The sequence below is a fragment of the Sapajus apella genome, unplaced genomic scaffold, assembly GCF_009761245.1.
Source record: "Sapajus apella isolate SASKATOON/1434 unplaced genomic scaffold, GSC_monkey_1.0 scaffold25, whole genome shotgun sequence".
In the NCBI taxonomy this organism is placed as follows: Eukaryota; Metazoa; Chordata; class Mammalia; order Primates; family Cebidae; genus Sapajus; species Sapajus apella.
In genome coordinates, this window is record NW_022436965.1 from 11,822,197 (window position 1) to 11,845,797 (window position 23,601).

The 23,601-nt window shown below is 37.2% G+C and overlaps 1 protein-coding gene across 6 annotated transcripts in view; it reads right to left on the reverse strand.

The window, feature by feature from the left end:
* RALGPS2 (Ral GEF with PH domain and SH3 binding motif 2) overlaps positions 1 to 23,601 on the reverse strand; it is a 189,175-nt gene that overhangs the window by 124,864 nt on the left and 40,710 nt on the right. For 5 of the 6 annotated variants that reach the window (XM_032291287.1, XM_032291292.1, XM_032291289.1 and 2 more), the window contains exons 2-4: positions 17,224 to 17,363; positions 10,610 to 10,714; positions 9,525 to 9,575 (exon numbers count right to left, since the gene is read on the reverse strand). In XM_032291287.1, the coding sequence (XP_032147178.1) occupies positions 9,525 to 9,575; positions 10,610 to 10,714; positions 17,224 to 17,280 (213 nt within the window). In that variant the 5' untranslated portion in view covers positions 17,281 to 17,363. Of the gene's footprint in view, positions 1 to 9,524; positions 9,576 to 10,609; positions 10,715 to 17,223; positions 17,364 to 18,458; positions 18,751 to 23,601 lie in introns of those variants that run through there. The other variant, XM_032291290.1, reaches the window with a different exon arrangement.

Below are 23,601 nucleotides of genomic sequence, written 5' to 3' on the forward strand. Positions count from 1 at the left end.
TGTAAATGTCTGGAGGTGGGGAGAGGGCAAGGCTGGCAGATCCTAACAAAGACAGGATAATTATTGCTGAGGCATCTCTGTGCTCAAAAGAGGATAGCTTTAAAGGAACATGGTATACCCATTAGCATTCAGCCTAACATGGCTATCTACAGAAACATCTCACACATGAAGTACTCACTACTATTCCTATATTTTAATCCACAAAATAAACTTTAAAACTAACTCCTAAGTGTTAAGACATATAAAAAAAAATCCCTTCTATTTTTTGATGTACTCACATCCTCTTTTCTCTTCCTTCCTCCCAATATGTTAAAACTGCCTGTAGAATGAGATCACGGATAAAGGCAGCAGCTTTCTCCTCCTATCTCTGATGTCAGATACAACTATACTCCCAAACAACAATTTTCCTCTCTACCTTCCTTAATCGTAATCTAAGCCTTACCTTACTATATATTAAATAAGTTCATGGTGATAAACAGCAACAATACCAACTGACAAAACAGCTGCATCTTGCTTCTAACGAAGCAGTCAGTTTATTCCGGTCTATAAGAAAAATTTCAAGTCTATAACTCTTCTTTGCTTTCTTCAAATCTCTCACTATATTTATGAATTGTTTATATTTTAATTTTAAAGCAAAGATAAACTGTCATTAAAACAAGGATACAATTATGATATTCCTGATGCTGGAACTTTGGATGTTTCTGAGATTATCTTGGCATACACTAGAAGGTCTGCATAGAGAAGCTTTTTATATATACTGTCAGAAATATCTCAATTGTTAAGTTTTTCAAAATATTTTAATAAGATGCAGGCAAGGTGTGGTGGCTACACTTGTAATCTAGCACTATGGGAGGCTTAGGTGGGCAGATTACCTGAGGTCAGGAGTTTGAGACCAGCCTGGCCAACACAGTGAAACCCATCTCTACTAAAAATATAAAAATTAGCCAGGAGTGGTGGTGCATGTCTGTAATCTCAGCTACTTGGGAGGCTGAGGCATGAGAATTGCTTGAACCCAGGAGGCAGAGGTTGTGGTGAGCTGAGATCGTGCTACTGCACTCCAGCCTGGGTGACAGAGTAAGAACTTGTTTCCAAAAAAACACCAAGACATTTTTTAATAAGATTCAGAATGATCTATTATGTACTTTCCCTCATGTAACCAACATTCTTCCTTGATCCATAGTGAATCCTAGTGATCCCAGTTATATAGAGGGGCTTATTATTCTTTGTATTTAATGTCTGTTTGTTGATATGATCTAAATGACTGACCTACTGTATAATCTACAAGAACAAATAAAGTGTAAAACTTTCTTCTTTGTTTTTGTTTTTGGGGTTTTCTTGAGATGGAGTCTCACTCCATCACCCAGACTGGAGTGCAGTGGTGCAATCTCCACTCACTGCAACCTCTACCTCCCTGGTTCAAGCAATTGTGTGTCAGTCTCCCTAGTAGCTGGAATTACAGGCATGTAACACTAGGCCTGCCTAATTTTTGTATTTTTAGTAGAGACAGGGTTTTCCATGTTGGCCAGGCTGGTCTTAAACTCCTGATCTCAACTGATCCACTAGCCTCGGCCTTCCAATGTGCTGAGATTACAGGTGTAAACCACCATGCCCAGCCTAAAACTTTCTTCTTTGAATGCTCTATATGTCAGACTTTCAGGTATAGCCTGTCACTTTATGAACACTTGAGACTCTCATAGAAGACGCAAACATTACCCAACGTAATAAGTACAGCACAAATTTCAAGCACAGTTGGTCTCTTACTTAAGACTTATCAAAAGCACCAGAGAATTGCTACTGGAAAGAAAACTGGACTGTGAACCACCTTTTCGTCATAACTCACCCTGTGCTAAGAAACAGAAAATTCATTATGAAGAGAAACTCTATTAGTATAATCAGTGTAGCAATGCCTTCTGAAGAAATACAAGCTTTACAGAACATCAGACAATTTATAATAGACAAAAATCGAAACGAAAAATGCTATAAATGTAATAACATAGAAAAACCTTCAGAATACAGTCAATGCTTCTTCAACATGAAAGAACTCATACTGGAAAGAAGCCCTATAAATAAATGTGTAAGAGCCTTCTAAAAGAAAACAAACCTTCATGATCTAAGCCGAGTGTGGTGGCTCACACCTATCCCCAGCACTCTGAGAGGCCAAGGCAGGCAGATCACTTGAGGTCAGGAGTTCAAGACCGGCCTGGCCAACATGGTGAAACCCTGCCTCTACCAAAAAGTACAAAAATTAGCTGGGTGTGGTGGCGTGCACCCGTAGTTCCAGCCACTCTGGAGGCTGAAGCACAAGAATCACTTGAATACAGGAGGCAGAGGTTGCAGTGAGCCAAGATCAAGTAACTGCCCTCCAGCCTGGGTGACAGGGTAAGATTGTGTCTCAAGAAAAGAGAAAAAAGAAAAAACAAACCTTAATGATCAAAAGAGAAATCATACTGAGGAGAACTATGTATATAAGAAATGTGGAAAAACTTTAAGTGCTGAGCTTTGACTACATACCAGAAATCATACTAGAAATTAACGAAACCACAAATCCTTTGGTAAAACTTCTGTCCTACTCAGCAATGGAAAATTCATACTAGGGAAGAAACCTGAAAATACAGTCTAAATTATGGGAAGAAAAAAACTTTCTGTAAAAATGGCGCCATTATAAAAGTCACATTGGGTGGATAACAGACTTTTGCAAAAATGACTCCAAAATGATAAACAATGGGAGATCATATGCCTGCAAGCTATACATTATGGAATTTTGAAATGGTCCTTTATCAATCTCTAATAGTAAATAGGTGAGAAGGTATTATTCTAAGGTACTAGAGACACGTCAATGAACAGAACAGACAAAGATTCCCACCCACATGGAATTTATAGTCTCGAAAGGGGATGACAGACTCCAGTCTGTACATGATTCACTTGTGACAGCCCCTCAACCTTTATCACCTATTAAAACTACTGGGCTGAGGCCGGGCGCGGTGGCTCAAGCCTGTAATCCCAGCACTTTGGGAGGCCGAGGCGGGTGGATCACGAGGTCAAGAGATCGAGACCATCCTGGTCAACATGGTGAAACCCCATCTCTACTAAAAATACAAAAAAATTAGCTGGGCATGGTGGTGCGTGCCTGTAATCCCAGCTACTCAGGAGGCTGAGGCAGGAGAATTGCCTGAACCCAGGAGGCGGAGGTTGCGGTGAGCCGAGATCGCGCCATTGCACTCCAGCCTGGGTAACATGAGTGAAACTCCGTCTCAAAAAAAAAAACTACTGGGCTGGGCACAGTGACTGATGCCTGTAATCCCAGCACTTTGGGAAGCTAAGGCGGGGGGGATCGCTTGAGCCCAGGTGTTCAAGACCAGCCTGGGCAACACTGAAAGACCTTGTCTCTATAAAAAATAAAAATAAATTTAAAAAATTAGCCAGGTGTAGTGGTGCATGCCTGTAGTTTTAGTTACTTGGCAGGCTGAGGTGGGAAAAGCTGCTTGAGCCCAGGAGATCAAGGATACAGTGGGCTGTGATCCTGCCACTGCACTCCAGCCTAGGCAATACAGCAAGACTCTGTCTCAAAAAACAACAACAAAATATGCTGAAGAGCTTTTAAACAGTTTTTTAAAGTATATGTACAGTTTTAATAAAATTTCATATACAATTATATGTGAAATGTAGACCTGAATACTGATATAATGGACAGAAACATAAAATTAATTTACTGGTTACAGACTCAATTATAACCACTATCTTTTCATAATATCTGAGTTTCAATTTTGATTTAATAATAAAAATTCCTTTATTCTCCAATGACGGTAATATTCTAATATATACTATATAAAGAGACAAGATATCATTTTATGTTAATAAAGATTAATACACTAAACTGGCTGACATCATGGGTTAAGTAATCTATTTTTAAGTTATCAGTAGCAAGACATCATAGTATCTGTACGATCATTTTGGAAAACAAATTAACAGTAGTTGATAAATTTAAAGATGTTCATGCTCTATAATCCAGTGATTAATGTACTAAAATTTTTACAGAAACATAGATGCTAGTCAACAATGTTGAACATCAAAAGCAGACTAAAAAGACAAAAACAATAGAATGCCATTTACATAAAAAATTAAAACTGCAAAAGCATGTGTTAAGAGATAGCTATACTTAAAGAAAAAATATAACTAAACAGACAGGAATGATATAGACAATACTGGATGGTGATTACCTTGGTGGGAGAATGCAGAAGGGCTTTATCAGTATTGGTTAGGTACACAGGGGTTTACCTTATTATTTACTATGCTTTGTTATGTCTTTAACATATGGTACTAAATTTTAAAAAACATTTTTCTGCCAGATAACAAAGGCCTTTTTATGCTGGCCAGATTTAATACATTCTTAGTGATTACATAAGACTAATACATTAAGAATATTTTGTGCCAGGCACAGTGGCTCACGCCTGTAAACACAGCATTTTGGGAAGCCAAGGTGGGTGGATCACAGAGTCAGGAGTTTGAGGCCAGCCCAGCCAATATGGTGAAACCCTGTCTCTATCAAAAACACAAAAATTAGCCAGGCGTGGTGGCGGGTGCCTGTAGTCCCAGCTACTCAGGAGGCTGATACAGGAGAACTGCTTGAACCCAGGAGGCAGAGGTTGCAGCGAGCCGAGATTGCGCGACTGCACTCTAGCCTGGGTGTCTAAGCGAGACTCTGTCTCAGAAAAAAAAAAAAAAAAAAAAAAGAATAATTTGGCTCAGTGCAGTGGCTCACACCTGTAATCCCAGCATCTGGGGAGGCCATGGCAGGAGAATCACTTGAGCCTTGGAGTTTGAGACCAGCCTGGGCAGCATAACAAGACCCTATCTCTAAAAAAATAAAATAAAAAATTAACCAGGCATGGTGGCACATTCGTATGGTCCCAGCTACTTGGGGAGGCTGAGGTGGGAGGATTGCTTGGGCCTGGGAAGTCCAGGCTGCAGTGACTTGTCATTGCACTACTGCACTACAAGCTGGGGAACAGAGTCAGACCCTGTCTCCAAAAAACACCTAAAAGTATTTTGGTGCTACATTTCTTCCAATAGTTACTGCTGTCAAGTTTTAAAAAATTCTCTCACTGGGCAAACATTTACTAAACACTATGTTCATTCTCTCATTCTAAATGTTGAGCTTCCACTGTGTGCCAGTCAGATAAAACAGTAAGCAAAAATTGAGGTTGCAGAAGGTAGAAAACGTAAAACTGTGAAGAGATCTACAAACCACATTAAGATGGTTCCTTACCCTCAGAGCAACAGGAAGCCCTGACATAGCTTAAAATCTAGTGGAGAGGCAATCAAATCAAGTACCCCATTCACTCTCTTGAAAATCTCACCCACGCTTTTAAATACTACCTCTACACTGACATCTTCCAAACTTGTATTTCTAGACTGGACTGGAAACATATGCCAGTATATATTCCTTAACTCAACTTTCTCCTTGGCTGTCTAACAGGCATGTTAAAGTAAATATGTCCAAAGCCAAACTCTTGCTCTTGCCTCAAAATCTGTTCCTCTAGCCTTTCTCCACAAGCGTGCATTATACATTATATTTTAAATGAATAGCACCCCTAGGGCTTGTAGAGGACAATAATAATTTTTCATCCCAGAGAGTATCAACTACATGCATCTGGCTTCAGGCCAAAAACCTTGGTGTCATACTTGACTCTTATTTCACATACAATGTCTGGCAACTTCTCATTATCTCTTCCATTCCCACCCTGATCTAAGCCACCTTCATCTTTCACCTGGTCTCCTTGATTCAGTTCTTGGTACCCCATGTCTTCTTGCCCTATGCTTACTTTGCCACATACCCTAATCAGCAGTCTGAAAGAGCTATTTAAGGCCAGGTGCAGTGGCTTACGCCTGTAATGCCAGCATTTTGAGAGAGGCCGAGATGGGCGGATCACTTGAGGCCAGGAGTTTGAGACCAGCCTGGCCAACATGGTGAAACCCTGTCTCTACTAAAAATACAAAAATTAGCTGGGTGTGGTGGCACGCGCCTGTAGTCCTAGGGACTAGGGAGGCTGAGGTAGGAGAATCCCTCGAACCCGGGAGGTGGAAGTTGGAGTGAGCTGAGATCACACCACTGCAGCATTCCAGCCTGGGTGACAAAGCAAGATTGTGAAAGAAAGAAAGAAAGGAAAAGAGAGAAAGAGAAAGAAAGAAAGAGAGAAGGTCAGGGAGGGAGGGAGGGAGAGGGAGAGAGGGAGGGAGGGAGGGAGGGAGGGAGTACAGGACAGGACAGGATGAAAGATGGAAGGAAAGGAAGGAAGGAGAAAGGGAGGGAGGGAGGGAAGCAAGAGGGATGGAGGGAGGGAGGGAGGGAGGAAGGCAGGCAGACAGGCAGGCAGGCAGGCAGGCAAGCAAGAAAGAAAAAGAAAGAGCTACTTAAAACCTAACGCAGAAAATGTCACTTCTCTGCTCACAACCCTCTCACGGCTTCCCATCTTTTTCACAATGATGCTCAGGGCCCCACACCATCTAGCCCTCACCCTACCTCTCATCTTCTAGTACATTTCCTCCTTTGCTCACTCACTGTAGCTCACTGGCCTTTGCCCTGGCTTTCCCTTTGCCTGGAACACTATTTTCCCCAACACCCACATGGCTTGCTCTCTCACCTCCTTTAGGTCTTAACTCAGATGTCATCTTCTTAGTAAGGTCTTCCTAATCATCCTATCTAAGGTTTCATCCACTACCCTCTCATTTCCTATTCTCTTCTCTGTGCTTTATGTTTTTCATGACACAGTCTAGCTCACCTCACTCAAATATCAGATCCAGGAAGGCAGGAATTTTAGTGTTTACTCACTGCTGTACCTTCATTCAGCAACTAAACTAGATCTAAAAAATCACATATAATAGGCATACAGTAGGCATTCAGTAAGTATTTGTTGAATCACAACACAAATGTTAAACTCCAATTGACAAGTCCAGTGAAAAAGATAGAAAGATAAAAAAAAAAACCCTTGCCTTAGAAAGTCAAACTAGAGCTGAGAACTGAAAGATGGGTGGGAGTTAATCAGGATGTGCACAGGCTCAGTGGTGAGAGGGGCTAAAGGAAGGCTTGCATATATTAGACAAGAAAGAGATAGGAAAGATGTAAGATGGGATTGCAGAAGGTAGAAAAAGGTAGAAGGTAGACCTGCGAACAGGTCTACAAGCCACATTAAGATGGTTCTGTATCGTCAGAGCAACAGGAAGCCAATGAGGTGTTTTAAGCAGAGCAATCACATGAACAGATTTATATGCTGAAAAGATTATCATGGCTACTGGTAATCTAAAAAAGCATTTAGAGGGGTCAGAGTAAATGCAGGTAGATCGAGTAAGAGGTCACTGCAATAATTAAGAGAAGACGGCATCTTACATTGGGGTGCTGGGAGTAGAGGCAGACTGGATAGATAAGGTACTTAAGGGGTTAAAAAAATCAATGGGATAAGATAAGTGGAGTAAACGCCAAGGGAATTTTAAGGTTCATTTTTAAGTTTCACAAAGTACTTTGGTCAGAAGTCCCAAGGGAATAAAAAATTCCCATAGATGTGAATTCTATGTCTTCAAGTAGTATTATCTAGATCTTCAATATCCAAGCTCCTAGCCACCAGTAGCTACTAAGCACTTGAAATATAGCTACTTCAAATAAAGATGTACTGTAATTGTTGTATATGTTGGATTTGAAGGCTTAGCAGAGAAAAAAGAATGTAAGATATCTCACTAATTGTTTACACTGATTACAAGTTGAAATAATATTTTGTATGTAGCAGGTTAAATAAAATCATTAAATTCAATTTCATCTTTCCTTTTACCTTATAATATGCTGGACAGTAGTGATCTCATATAAAGCAGCAATACAATTGTTGCAGTTCATTCAAAAGGAAAAAATATGTCTAAGGAGAAGACAGGTGAATTTCAGGCCAAAAAATGTAATTTGCATAAAGAATTTCATTAAAATTTTTTTTTTCAGAGAGGTGAGGAAATAAATATTTCTGGGTTTTCTTTTTTGCAATTTAAATACAAAAGTCATTTTCTATTTGTTCATTTACAGAATACATTGTTCTTCTTTTACCACTAATCCAATGGTTCTATTTAAAGAGCCCTCTGTGGTATGGGGGAAAAGTTAGGAAAACACAGAATTGTGGAAATGATGGGGACTAAGAGATCATTTCCTATCCCGTCATTTATAGGAACTGAACTGGAGATACTAAAACAGTAAATAACTTACTTCAAAATCACAGGACTAATACGGCCTAAATCACATAGGACATACATGGAAACTCATAGTCATTATAGTGTTCAGGGCCATTATAGACTTGTATATACACCATAATGAATACACTATATTTTGTTCCCAAAAGAACTAAAACAGTATCTATTTTATAGTATTGAATTTCAGGATTATCAATGACTTTGTTTTAGGATACAAAATCACATTGATGTTCTTACTGCATAAGAGGTTAAGAAAAAAAAGAATCAGATTTTAGAGTCTGAAACCCAGTTCCACCACTTAGTTGTGTACCAAAGACAACTATCACTCTGTTTCCTCATCAGTAAAACAGAGATACCATCATACTCAGAATGTGAAAATGATAGGAAAACTATACACACACAAACTACATGCTTACAGTGAATAGATGCATAATGTTAGTCCTTTTGTTTTTGTTAAAAACAAATGATGTGTTTATCTTTTCTCTTCTCTCCAAAATGTCAGACAATCATATTAAGTCATAAAATAAAGATATAAGGGAAACGATTACTAGAGTTAGTGGTGAAATCCAGTTTCAAATTTCCATCTTCCCATTAAAAAAGCTTCAAAGCAATAGGTAAATCATTCAACTTCCCTAAGTCTATTTCCTCCAGTAAGTAATGAAGCCAAATCAACCAAAATGATTCAAATACAGCTAACCTGTAAATAATACATGGGTCTACTTATACACAGATTTTCTTCCACCTCTACCACTCCTGAGATAGCAGAACAAATCTATTCTTTCTCAGCCTACTCCTTGGGAGGATAATGAGGGCAAAGACCTTTATGATGATCCACTTCCACTTAATGAATAGTAAATATATTTTCTCTTTCTTATGATTTTCTTAGTAACATTTTCTCTCTAATTCATTGTAAGAACCCAGTATACAATATATATAACATACAAAATATGTGTTAGTTAATTGTTTATGTTACCAGTAAGGCTTTTGGTCAACAGCAGGCTATTTGTAGTTAAGTTTGTGGGGAAGCAAAAGTCATAGACCGAGTTGTCACCGAGCAAGGGTCAGTGCTACTAACCTCTGCTTTGTTCAAGGGTCAAGTATAGTCCCATTTATGACTCAATGATGTATTGCTAAGAATGCCACATGGGTTTCTGAGGCTCAAATAATATGTAGATAAGTTATAATACAAGTTTCAAACATTTTAAAATTAACATGAAGTATAATTTAACATTTCTAAAACATCTTAATTTGAGATTGATCGTTTTCTATACTTAAAAATAAGGAACATTCTCAAAACTACTTACATCTGGTTGAATAGCTTTAAATACTGGAACATCCATTAATGTTATCTGACCCTGAAATAAAAAGTAAAAATGACAATTTCTTCTTTGGAATGCTATACCAAGACATGTAACCTAAATTAAAATTATATTCTATACTAAAATTCTTACTGAATATTCAATTTTATAAGGGCTTATAGAAAACAACATGTAGCCCCTGTACCATTAAATAAAATTATTTCTAATTATCTAATGTCTATTTGTATTTTCTTGGAAGATAAATTGTGTAAAGTTAAAAAATATAAATAATTTTAGAAATTGGACACATTAAATTATAATCAAAAAATAAAACCATATTTATTAATTCATGCAGCAGTGTTCTTGTTATGATGATTAAATTACAGCTCCTCAGCGGTATAAAATCGAATTATTACTAAAAAGCTTTTCTTCCTAACTTATAAATAAATAATGAAACTACACTAAAGCCAACACATTATATCTCAGAGCTTTATATGTCATGGACCTATCCCACTTATGGCTATAGATATACAACAAAATTCAACAATATCAAGGAAATAATACGCTATGACCAAGCATGGTTTATCTCTGGAATGCAGGAGTGGTTTAACATTGGGAAATCATTATATTCTGCTAACAAATTAAAGGAGAATGAGAAAACAAATATATTTATATTAGTTAAGAAATGTTTTTCTAGATACCTTTCATGATGTTGCAATAACACCTTCACATTTCATGTTTCAATTGTTTAATTAAAGAACAGTGAGTGTTTCTTAGATATGTCAATAAAATACAGTTGGCTTAGAGAAACGGTATAGAGGGATGAAAGCAATTACCATAATGGTAATCACACACTGTTACTTACCCAATTCAGTGTAACTTATAAAGCTGCCCTAAAAAAAAAATGTACAGCTTTTCCTACTTTTCCCACTTTATCCCTCTGATTGCCCCATAGTTGTACTATTTTCCCCAATAATTCTCATATAGCTTCTTAAAAGCCATCTCTTTTGCTGGACCTACAAATTCTAACTCAATAGTACTAACATGTAAATCATGTGCAAAACTGGAGAAGGCAGAGATAGGAGGCTTACCGCATATTCTTCTGGCGTAACCTTAAGAACATCGAATACCACAGCATCAAAGCTTTTCTTCAATTCAGAACCTTTGTCACTTAAGGATTCAGAGCTGCTACTTTTCTGTTAAAGTGAAAGAAAATGTAGCCTTTTAAATACTGTCTCACAGTCAAGTGACACAAACTAGACTGGCCTTAAAAACTGAGAAAACAAACAAATGCTGCAGAAAAGTTGAGCAGAACATACTGCTTAGTTCTTAGAGTATCAGATAAAGGGTCAGACAACTTGAAATCTAAAACTGTGGCTTTAAATTTTTAGGTTCTACTTTGGGAGGCCGAGGCGGGTAGATCACAAGGTCAAAAGATCGAGACCATCCTGGTCAACATGGTGAAACCCCGTCTCTACTAAAAATATAAAAAAAAAAATTAGCTGGGCATGGTGGCATGTGACTGTAATCCCAGCTACTCTGGAGGCTGAGGCAGGAGAATTGCCTGAACCCAGGAGGCGGAGGTTGCGGTGAGCCGAGATCGCGCCATTGCACTCCAGCCTGGGTAACAAGAGCGAAACTCCATCCCCCCCAAAAAAAAAACAGTAAATTTTTAGGTTCTAAATGAGTCATTTTCTTGTGTCTCTTCTGTTTCCTCATCCTGACAGTCTATCATTTCCTATAGAAATAAATGATTTTAACTAATTCAATGATTCTCAAATAAGGTAAAAGGAAGTCAGGGGAGAAGTCTTTACAACAATTTAAAAATTTTTAAACTAATTTTTATTAAGCAAAAGACAAATTACCTTTATAACTTATCAGAAAATGCTCAGAATGCTGTTAATTAAAGAGTTATATATGATCCATTCGTAGTTAAGTGATCTGTCTGTGATAGTACAATTAATACTATTCTTTCTATCATATTACAAATTTAAGTTTTTCTCTGCTTAAAAATTAGTTTTAAGTTTGAATATGCTGTGGCTATATGAAGAATGAAAGGTGAATTTTGACCTCGAAAATCTTATTACTGTTAAAATTTTCCACTTCACCTCCACGACATAATAATATATTCTATATCAGTTGGCTAAATTCAGGGGAACATCAATATAAGAATATTTAGATCAGGCTCTATTAAATGGTGGTAGGATATGAGGCTACAGATAACGGCAAAAAAATTAACCAACGTTTCAATTAGCACAGTAAACACAGATCAACCCACCAGCTATTATATACATCAGTTTTGAGCTCCTGTCAATATGCCTCATTTTTGTTTTCCACCCCTTTTAGTAGCAGCTACTTACCAAGTATTGAACCATGATCATTACAAAGAAAGGGACCTGTTATTAATTTTGAAAAATTCTCAAATATTATTACTTCAAATATTTTTTCTGCTTCTTTCTGTCCTTCTGGTGTTCCCATTATGCACATGTTACACCTTTTGTCCCACAGTCCTGGGCTATTCTGTTTCTCTTTTCCATTCTATTTTCTCTTTGCATTTCAGTTTGGGAAGTTTTACTGACATATCTTCCAGCTCACTGATTCTTTCCTTAGCTGTCTGTTGGTCACCAGTCTAGTGATTAGCTCCCCAAAGGCAGTCTTCATTTTTGTCACAGTGCTTTTGAATCCTAGCATTTCTTTTTGATTCTTAAGAGTTTCAATATCCCTACTTATATTAACCATTTGTTCTCACATTGTCCGCTTTTTTTTTTTTCATTAGAGCCTTTGGCATATTAATGGCAGTTATTTTAACTGCCAGTCTGATAATTGTGAAATCCCTGCCATATCAGTGTGGTCCTGTTGGTTGATTTATCTCTTCAAACTGTGTTTTTTCCTTGCCTTTCAGCATGGCTTGTAATTTTCTGTTGAAAGCTAGAAACTCTATATTGGGTAGTAGGAACTGGGGTTGAATAGGCCTTTACTGTAAGGTTTTATGTTTATCATGCTAGGCATTATGCTGTGCTTATAATTTGGTGTTGTTACAGGTGTCTGAGTCTTCAATTTCCTCTAATATCCTTTTTTTTTTTTTTTTTTTTTTTTGATCTTCTGTTGTCTTTGGGTTTCCCTAGAAATCCCTTCTCACAATCTGAGCCTTGCAGTTCTTTCAGATAAAATGTTAATATTCTACAGGAACCCGGCTGATATGGTGGGGTAAGGTAGAAAGGTGTGTGTGTGTGTGTGTGTGTGTGTGTGTGTGTGTGTGTGTGTGTGTGTGTGTGTGTGTGTGTGTGTTTGAGGGGTGCTGGTAGGGTGGGGTAAGGTAAGGGTGTAGGTATGAGGTGGTGGTGGTGGAGCCCTGCTGATGTTGTGTGGGAAGGTAGAGAAGTAAGAGAGAGAGAGAGAGAGAGAGAGAGAGAGAGAGAGAGAGTGTGTGTGTGTGTGTGTGTGTGTGTGTGTGTGTGTTTGAGGGGGTAATGGGGGAGAGTGTCCCACACTCCTATGATTAGGTTTCAGTCTGTGACCTTCACAAATGCTTCTCTGCCCCCCTCACTCTGCTTAGGTGAAACAGGAAAATTGAAGATTTTTCCTCTCCCAAGTAGGTTAAGCTCTGGTGAAGTAGCTTCCGTTGAGGGCAGGTGGAGAACAGAATGCTCTGGGTATATTTCAATACGGTTACTTTCTATCTGGGTGTATTTCAAAATGGCTATTTCTCCCCCTGCTAGAAGCAGAAGGGAATTTTTCTCTGTCTTTACTGTGAGAAGCTGGTTGGCAACCTAGAGATAACAAAAATCACAAAAGTAGAGGGTGAGAAGAACCTAAGACGGCCCCCAGGAGTTTTTAACTCCCAAGCTAGTTCAGTCTCCAGCAGTTCATCAATTAGGGTTTATGTGGCTCCACTTACTTCTGCTCCCATAAGCGGTGATTCTCTATTTGCCTGTCTCTCCAGGTTGCAGGGCATCCCTATTAGTTTGCTTCTGTGATACCAATTCTCTGATAGAGCTAAGAGGAGTTATTGATTTTCAGTTTATTTAGCTTTTTTCCTATTGTGACGACAGGAATGATGAATTCTAAGCTCTTTAGAAATTTGAGCAGAAATCTGAATTCCAGTGAATGAATCCAAGCAGAAACCTAAGGTCCCTCAAGTGTCTTATTTCATGTGTTTAATCTCTGTAACTATGACTAGTTTATAGTGTGTCAACAACATTATTTTATGTCCCAAAACTAATACAAAATTTTATTCATAATGTTAAGTACTGAAATAGACATCAGTTAAGCAGTATACACTAATCCAATAGCTGTCCAAATAACTAGATGCATTCTGTCAGGTGAATACATGAATCATAAATATAAATCAGTAATTTTCTCCAAGTTTTAAACTCATTCAAGACAAGTTAGTAAATTATCATGACTATTTTATTGCTTATCAAAAAGAATAAACACTTCTTTTTTCCTTCTTAGCCACTAGAGGCTTAAAAAATTACTAGTGTGCATTTTGAAGTGCTTTCCTAATACTAGTAATAAATTGGTAATGAGACACTAAGCAATAATGTCCACTAAGAGAATGGCAGTAATTCATTCAAGGCATGACTCAAAAACTACTGATACTTCTAAATGTCTGAAAACAAGTTCACTGTAATTCTCCTACTGACAGAAACTTCAAACACAAGTTAAATATAAAAGGTACTGAGAAAAGAGAAGTCAGTCAACCCAGATGAAGTATTTTATCCATTCTGTAAGCTTATCATTTTTATAAGAAATTTGTACTTGAATTTACTAGATCTGTATTTTAAGAGAAGGTGGAAAATGTAGATTTTAAATTTTATTTTTCTTGCTACAATAAGCGGACAATTTAAAGGGCGGACTTTTTCATTCTTACTTTACATCTGCTAATATACTACACTCTGAAGCCTGATGTAATTCATTCACTTTTAGAAAAGTGAACACAATTGTTCGTACAAGTGAAATGATCTTTTATTTGACAAATATTTGTATTCTGCCTCCTATGATACTAGAACAGGTATTTCCGGATATATAGTTAAAAATATACCATACACATACATACATATAACACATTCAAGAAATATGGTTATAAATACATGAAGAAAACAAACACATATTACAAACATATATAAACATAATCCTATGGTTATAAATATTAAAAAAAGCAATGTATAAATTTATAGAAAAAAATTATAGAAAGAGGTTTTTCTAAGTGATAGTTTTAAAAATAGGAAAGCTCCCATCTGTTTAAGGGATTAGAGGAAGGTTTATTAAAAGCACAGCATTTGAAATATGTTTGAAAGACAAATTTTGTGTGTGTGCAGTGATGGGGAGGGGACACTAGAATGGGAAGAAAAATTCCAGCTAGAAAAACTGGTCTAGGCAAAGTTAAGACAGAATAAGGAAAATGTAATGGTTCATACAAACACCAGCAAATGTATTATATGTATTATACTCTTGTAAGAATGTAAGTTTCAAGTAGAGGATCAGTAGGGGTTAAATCCAAATATCTGGAGCCGTTTTGAAGAAAGTCTTGAATGAAAGGCCAAGGGGGCATTTGAATTTAATTAGTAGGCAATGAGGAACCACAGACAGTTTTGGGAAAAGATAAAGTTTAAGAGTTGCATTTTAAGAATACTAATCCTAAATTTCAGAAAAGGATCAGAAACAACAAAGAATACAAGTACAACAGCCAGACTAAAAGGCCATGGTACTAATCTAGACAAGAAATAATAAATGACCAAACTAAGATGGTAGTATAGTAATAGAAATAAGGAGAAAAGCACTGGATCCCAGAGATAAAGCACAGTGGACAGGCTCTAAGATAGCTGCTAAAGATCTCCATCTATTGGTATTCTCACCCCTGTGTGATTCTCTCCCCTTGAGTGTGGGCAGGACCTGTGACTTGTTTCTTTTCTAACCAGTAGAATACGGAAAAGGGGATGAGATGTCATTTCCATGATCACATTACATAAAATTGTAACTTCTGTCTTGCTAGCGGACTCTCTCTGCTATGATGAGACAACAGTTGTGGTGGGCAAAATGAAGTTAATTAACAACACATCGGTCGAGCGCAATGGCTCACATCTATAATCCCAGCATTTTGGAAGGCCGACGCAGGCAGCTCACCTGAGGTCAGGAGATTGAAACCAGCCTGGTCAACATGGTGAAACCCCATCTCTACTAAAAATACAAAAATTAGCTGGGCGTGGTGGCGAGCGCCTGTAATCCCAGCTACTTGGGAGGCTGAGGCAGGAGAATCGCTCGAACCCGGGAGGTAGAGGTTGCAGTGGGCTGAGATCACATCACTGCACTGTAGTCTAGGTGACAAGAGCGAAACTCTCTCAAAACACACACACACCCACCTCTGAAGATTTAAACTTAGATGACTATGGAAATGTCATGTTATTAATGTTAAGTTAGAGAAAAGGCTTGGACTATTTTCTTTATGGTTGTGGAGCAGAATAGTAATAAGAAACTTGATTTTGTGGATATTACCAATGTCTGGTCCATCAAAAATGCTTAATAAAATTCAAGAAGGATGCCAGGGCTAGAGATAAAAATAAAGAAATCATCTACATAAGAAAAACAATTGAAAACATGGACTTAGAATATTTTCAGTGATATTAAGGCCTAAGTAATTGGCTGGAACAAAATGGAGTTGAGGCTATTAAGGAACTTTGAGATCAAGGTGTTAAAGGGTTATAAACATTCTCATCCAATATACTAACATAAAATTAAAGAGGAAATATAGAAGCTAGATGTTAAACTTATTAAGGAAAGCAGGCAAGTTCCCTAGATTTATAAACAAAGGAAAAAAAGAAAAAAGTTTGGGCAAAAATACTATCATAATATATTAACTAGAGGGGTGAGCACCTAGTTCAGTCTTCACATCTCCATCTTAAATGCTAAACTACATTTAAGTTTAGCATTTATTATTTAAGTTTAGCATAATAAGCATTTAGCTTATTCAGTAGAATAAGCCCTTCCAATATTCCAGCCTAACAGTTCTTTGGTTTCCTCTAATATACATGGAATCAAGTGATCTGAATGGTGTCCAAAATTTAGTGATACGAACTACAAGAATCTTTCTTTGCCTTACTTGCATTATTGCCCTCAAATATGATGTGATGTAGAGGCCGGGCGCAGTGGCTCATGCCTGTAATTCCAGCACTTTGGGAGGCTGAGGTGGGCAGATCACGAGATCAACAGATCGAGACCATCCTGGCCAACATGGTGAAACCCCATCTCTACTAAAAATACAAAAATTAGCTGGGTGTGGTGGCGTGCACCTGTAGTCCCAGCTACTCAGGAGGCTGAGGCAGGAGAATTGCTTGAACACAGGAGGCAGAGCTTGCAGTGAGCTGAGATCGCACCACTGCACTCCGGCCTGGCGCCTGGAGACAGATCAAGACTCCATATCAAAACAAAACCAAAAGCAAAATATGATGTAATGTAAAAACACTCTAAAAAGAAATTCTATGTTTCTTTTAAAACTAAAGAGTTTTATGAGTTACCACTATTTATCATTGTTTTTCAAGTTAAGTAGATAAGGATTGAGTATGGTGCAGAGCAAACACATGAATCACTAAAGTAAAAGTTAAAATATGTGTTGCACTTCTGATTTAAGTATACGAACAAACATAATGCTTGAAAAATTAGAAAGTCAGGTAAGAAACTTTATAACTAAGCTCCTTAAATGTCTTACCTCAGAAGCAGTAGCTGCAATATTGACGTTGCTTGCCTGCCCGTTCATTAGGTCCATGCTTTCCTCATCAGTCCCTGACCTTATGTTAACAGCAACAGAGGACTGATTGCCTCATGTCCAAGGCCACAAATACATTATTCCTGTAAAAAATAAAAAAGTTAAGCATATGTCTTCCTCAAAGTTTAAGAAAACAACTCCATGCCTACCACCATGCCAAGAAACAAAATACTTCAACTTCACTAAACTCTTTATTATTTTAGCTAAGCCACTAAATCCAGATTGAGGACAATCTTGTATGCTATTTTCAAACAATCAGAAACACCAAACAAGCAGTATTCAAAATAGATGTTATTGTTATGGTCTTCATAAGCAAAGCAAAAGCATAACTTTTTGCTAACTGGGTATTGTGAGGGAAAAAAATCAAATGCACAAATTTCTTAGTTTTAAGTAAATAAAATGTGTAAAACAACACATGGCAAAGGAACTCATACCACAACACAATAAATTTTTAGTGATCCAAATGACACCCGTAAATCAACAGTACTGAATAAGCTTATCACAGCTAGTGATCTAGATTACCAAGGTATCACAAATACTTAAAATATTACGGAATACATGTCATAAAAATATAGTCATCTCTCAGTGCCCATGGGGAATTTGTTCCAGGATCCACTATAGACACCAAAATCCACAGATGCTTAAGGCCCTTATATAATGGTGCAGTATTTGCATATCACCTGTACACATCCTCTTGTATACTTTAAATCATCTACAGATTACTCATAACACTATAATGTCAATGCTAAGTGAATAGTTGTTATGCTGTATCGTTTAGGGAATTATGGCAAGGAAAAGTCTGTATATGTTCAGTACAGATGCAACCACCCTTTTTTATGCCCCAAATATTTTCAACTCAGAGTTGTTTGAATCCATAGATATAGAACCCACAGATATTGCGGCTTTATTGTAACATGATACACACTATGTTTACTTGTATAGGACTTTAAAGTTTATTGAATATCATTAATACATTATGTTGATTTACACAACTACCAATAACACTAATCAGGTAAGATATGTCAGACCTATATAACACAAAGAAACACAGAGCCTCTGTGGACACAGGATGGTAAATAAGGAGCCAAGAACAAGATTTAAGCCATCAAAATTCTAGTCAAATATTCTTTCCACAATACAGTATTTCTTTCCACTTTACTGGAAGTCACAGTACTTACTTGAAGTTCTAATATCTTTTTGAAAATAACCTCCCATATAAACGGAGTAGGTAACTTTACCTCTCTAGGACAAAATTTCTTCCTCTCTGTAAAATGGTAGAGGTAAATAAACTTTAGGATCTCTTTTCAACTTTAAAGATCTATGATATTTTTCATAAGTGAAATGGTATGTGTCTATAAATTAGGTATTCTATGCTCTCTTTAAAAGCTGAGTTTTAGGCCAGGCGTGGTGGCTCATGCCTATAATCCCAGCACATTGGGAGGCCGAGGTGGGTGGATCACGAGGTCAAGAGATCGAGACCATCCTGGTCAACATGGTGAAACCCTGTCTCTACTAAAAATACAAAAATTAGCTGGGCATGGTGGCGCCAGCCTGTAGTCCCAGCTACTCCGGAGGCTGAGGCAGGAGAATTGCTTGAACCCAGGAGGCGGAGGTTACGGTGAGCCAAGATCGTGCCACTGCACTCCAGCCTGGGTAACAAGAGCGAAACTCTGTCTCAAAAAAACCCAAAAAACAAAAACAAAAAACTGAGTTTTAAATGTCAATTAATTCAATGCTAAGTTTCTTTTCTCTGGAGCCATATAGGATATGGTGATTTAAAAGCACAAATTTTGGAACCACACTACCTGTGTGTAAACCCAGGAAATTTTAACTTTTCTGTACTCAGTTTTCTCAACTATAAAATAGGGATAATAAGAAATACCTATTTCACAGAGTTGTAGTGAAGGGAAATGAGTTCATATATGCAAAGTACCTACAACAGTGTTGGGCCATGGTAAATATGCTATTAATGTAATGCAATGATGATGCAGATATTGCTATTTACTTAATCCCCGTAAAGCTTAAATTCAACAGTCTCTTAAATAAAGACAAAACCTTAGAAATATACCTTTGCCAAGTGATTGCTGCTGAGCATCACTAAAAATCCTAATTGCAAACACAATGAGAATGGCTAAGATATGTTTCCTAGATGTAGCAAAACATGCTCTTAGTTTGGAAATGCTTAAACATTATTCCTAATGATAGCAGGCTTCAGTCACATCTTGAATTTATCTTCATTTATTCAGATATGGCCTAAGCACCTGCCAAGAGCAGAACACTGTGCTGGAACTTTTAAAACAGAAATATATTCAAAATCATTAAGTTTTAAAACCATTTAAAGCACCCACATAAAAAATCAATGTGAAAATGAATAAAGCATAAAAATACTTTAATTTCCTCCCACCTAAACTATCTCATTCTATAAGCTTCATTATGAAGAATCAACTTATATTTATACTGTTATACAATAAAACCAACTTAATAATCCAGTTTGCAATAAAATAGTTTTCAAATAATTTCATTTCACTCCACTTTCTATGCAAGATTAAGTATAACATGAATTTATAAATCAGGGGTGCCCCCTAGTGCTAAGAAAAAGATTTTAATTTCATTAGTTAAAGGAGTTACATCTTTAACTTACTTTATATATCAAAATATAAATTTTATTATTACTTTAAAAAAGGTAATACAGACCAGAAACAATATTAATAAAGAATCACATTTTTCTCTGCCTTTTTTTTTTTTTTTAAATGAGGCAGAATTTTCCTCGTTGCCCAGGCTAGCGTGCAATGGCATGATCTCACCTCACTACAACCTCCACTTCCCAGGTTCAACAAATTCTCCTGCCTCAGCCTCCTGAGTGGCTGGGATTATAGGCACAAGTCACCACACCTAGCTACTGTTTTGTAATTTTTAGTAGAGACAGAGTTTCACCACGTTGGCCAGGCTGATCTGGAACTCCTGACCTCAGGTAATCTGTGGCCTTGGCCTCCCAAAGTGCTGGGATTACAGGCGTGAGCCATCGCACCTGGCCTTCTCTGCTTTTTAAATAAATTGTCACTCACGCACTTCATGAAAATTAAGGTCATATTAAAATCCATTTCTTATTTTAAAATACAGCAAAGCATACCTTAAAGTAAATAAACTTTTAATGACTATTTAAAAATGTACATGTCAATAGTATTGAATAATGTTGAAGTATAACAGAGAGGCTTATATGATACTATAAAAATACTATAAGTTCTAAAAGACAGAGACATGGGTTTATTCTTTTAGTATGTGCCTCAAAGACCTTTCTATACTTTGCACACAGAAAAGTTCACATTAAATATACCAAATATATGCTTTAATATTTTATTTACTTTTCTTAGCGCTGTAAATGACACAATCTTTCAACATGGCTACCAACATCGTAGCAGCCATTTTTTTTTAAGAGACAGGGTCTTGCTATGTTATGCATGCTGGAACACATGGCACAATCTTAACTCACTGCAGCCTCCAACTCCTGGGGTCGAGCAATCCTCCCACCACCTCAGCTTTATGAGTAGCTGGGACTACAGTTGTGCGTCACCACACCCAGCTAATTTTTTACATTTTTTGAGACAGAGTATCACTATGTACATTGTCGTCCATAAAACAGCAGACATTACTTCCACATCTCAACTAAAAATACAAAAAATTAGCTAGGCATGGTGGTGAGCACCTGTAATCCCAGCTTCTTGGGAGGCTGAGGTAGGAGAAATCGCTTGAATCTGTGAGGTGGAGGTTGCAGTGAGCCGAGATTATGCCATTGCACTCCAGTCTGAGTGTCTCAAAAAAAAAAAAAAAGTTTAAAAAGAAAGTTACTTCATTCACTTAAAATTGTTAAAATTGTCTTGCCTTCAGTCAATAAGAGACTCTACACATAAATCTCCCAGACATAACTTTGTCACATTTGCACTAAATTATGAAAGCATGGGCTGATTCATTTGTAAACTGTCCCACATCTACACAGAGAGCTTATATTTCCAATATACCTAAACAGCTTAAAACTAAACAATGTGTAGGGGAAGAGAGATTTTCAAATGATTAAATATTAAAGGGAGAAAAATTATAAAATAATGCATTTTGAGGTTATGCTTTATCTTCTGTCTAGTAAGTTCACTCAAGATAATTTGCTAAGTAATTCTAATAGACAAGCACTGAGATCTCCTAAGATACTTGACCCAAAATATGAATATAGGTTAACTAGAAATTCAGGTAATAGAAAAAGAATTTCCAAATAAAAAGATAAACTGTGCTCCAAAAATTTTGTGCTTTTGTTTTTGGTGGGTATGAAGGTATTTTGGCCAGATGCTCTACTCAAAAGACTACCCCATAAAAGTTCGCTTAATTCATTATCGTATATATTTGCAATAAAACAAACAAACAAATCAACATCCGGATATAACATTAGCAGTTAAAGCATGAAACAACCCAAGTGAATCAGAAATAGGTTTAAATATATGATAAAAGTGTGCTACTGTGGACCTAGGAATGGTCAGAAAAAGGAACACAGTGTGTTAGTATGGAACAGTGGAAAAGAAAAACAACATGGCAGTGCTAACGGGGTAAGGCAGACATCAAGATTCCATGGTTGGAGGTTCTTGGGTATAAGAGATTCCCTATGCCTTAGGGGAGAGCCATTAGGGATCTCTTGTACCTGGAATGTGAGGCTAAACTGAACATCACAGTATATTCTATAGGCAAGGGACTGCTACATAATGGAAAACTATGCAGCCATTAAAATATCATAGTTAGTGACACATGAAAAAAATATTTAAAACATACTGCTAAATGAGTAAAGCAATTTACCAAACAGTATTTAAGGTATAGTCCTTTTTGGTTATTATTATTATTATAACATAAAGAAAAGATATGTACTAATGTACACCAAAATGTGGTTATGTCTAGGTTTATAAGACAATTTTTCCCTGACTTTAGCTTACTTATATATTTTTAAATTTTTTACAAAGGCATTAATTAGGAAAAAGTAAAAAAACAAAAAGTTTTTCCTCACAGACTGCTTATTAGTTACAAGAAAAAAAAAATAAGTAACTATACTATGAAGAACTGGGCAATCCCTTAACTGAGTAGCTCAAAATTATTATCACCAATGAGGAAAAGAGACATCATGTGCCTCTGGATGTGACAATACTCTGGGAAAGACACGTCATCACTGACAAGAAGTTGAACTGGGAACCCATAACTGAAATCTAATCTCAAGGACATGGAAAAACCTAATCTGAGGAACATTCAATATATTCTTCAAAAAATGCCAATGTTATGAGAAAAGCAGAAGAACTATTACAATTTAAAGGAAATGCAAGAAATATGACAACTAAAGGTCCTGTATCAGATGGTAGTAAATGCTTTAAGGGATATTACTGGTAAATCACAAAATTGGAATACAGACTGTAGATTACTGTATCAATTTCCTAAATGTGACAATTTCCTGTAGTTATTAATACATAAAAGAACACCTTTGTTCTTAAGAAACACAGAAATATTAAAAGGTAAAAGGGTGGGGAGGTGCAATGGCTCACACCTGTAATCCCAGCACTTTGGGAGACTGAAGTGGGTGGATCACCTGAGGTTAGGAGTTTGAGACCAGCCTAGCCAACATGGTGAAACCCTGTCTCTACCAAAAACACCAAAATTAGCTGGGCCTGGGTACGCGCCTGTAGTATCAGCTGCTTGGGAGGCTGATGATGCAGTCCGCCAAGATCGTGCCACTGTACTCCAGCCTGGGCAACAAGGTGAAACTGTCTTAAAAAAAAAAAAAAGTATGAAGTATGCAAACTACTCTCAAATATTTTAGGAAAACAGTATGTATAATGTATATGTGTGACAGAGAAAAATAAAGTGAATGATAAAGGTAATGTGGCATCTTTTTCCCCCCCCCAACATGGTGAATTAGAGACTTTTAGCATGCCTCAGCCACTTGGAAATACCAAGATAGTGTATAAAGATCAACTGTGGGTAGGGCATGTTAGCTCAAGCCTGTAATCCCACCATCTGGGGAGGCCAAAGTGGGTGGATTGCTTCGCTTAAACTTAGGAGTTCAAGACCAGCCTGGATGACATGGTAAAATCCCGTCTCTGAAAAAAAAAAAAAAAAAAAATCAGCCAGACATGGTAGTGTGCACCTGTAGTCCCAGCTACCCTGGACACTGAGGCAGGAGAATCACCTGAACCTGGGAGGCCGAGTCTGCAGTGAGTCATAACCATGCCACAGCACTCTAGCCTAGGTCATAGGGTGATCTAGGTCATTTTTGTCTCAAAAAAAAAAAAAAAAAAAAAA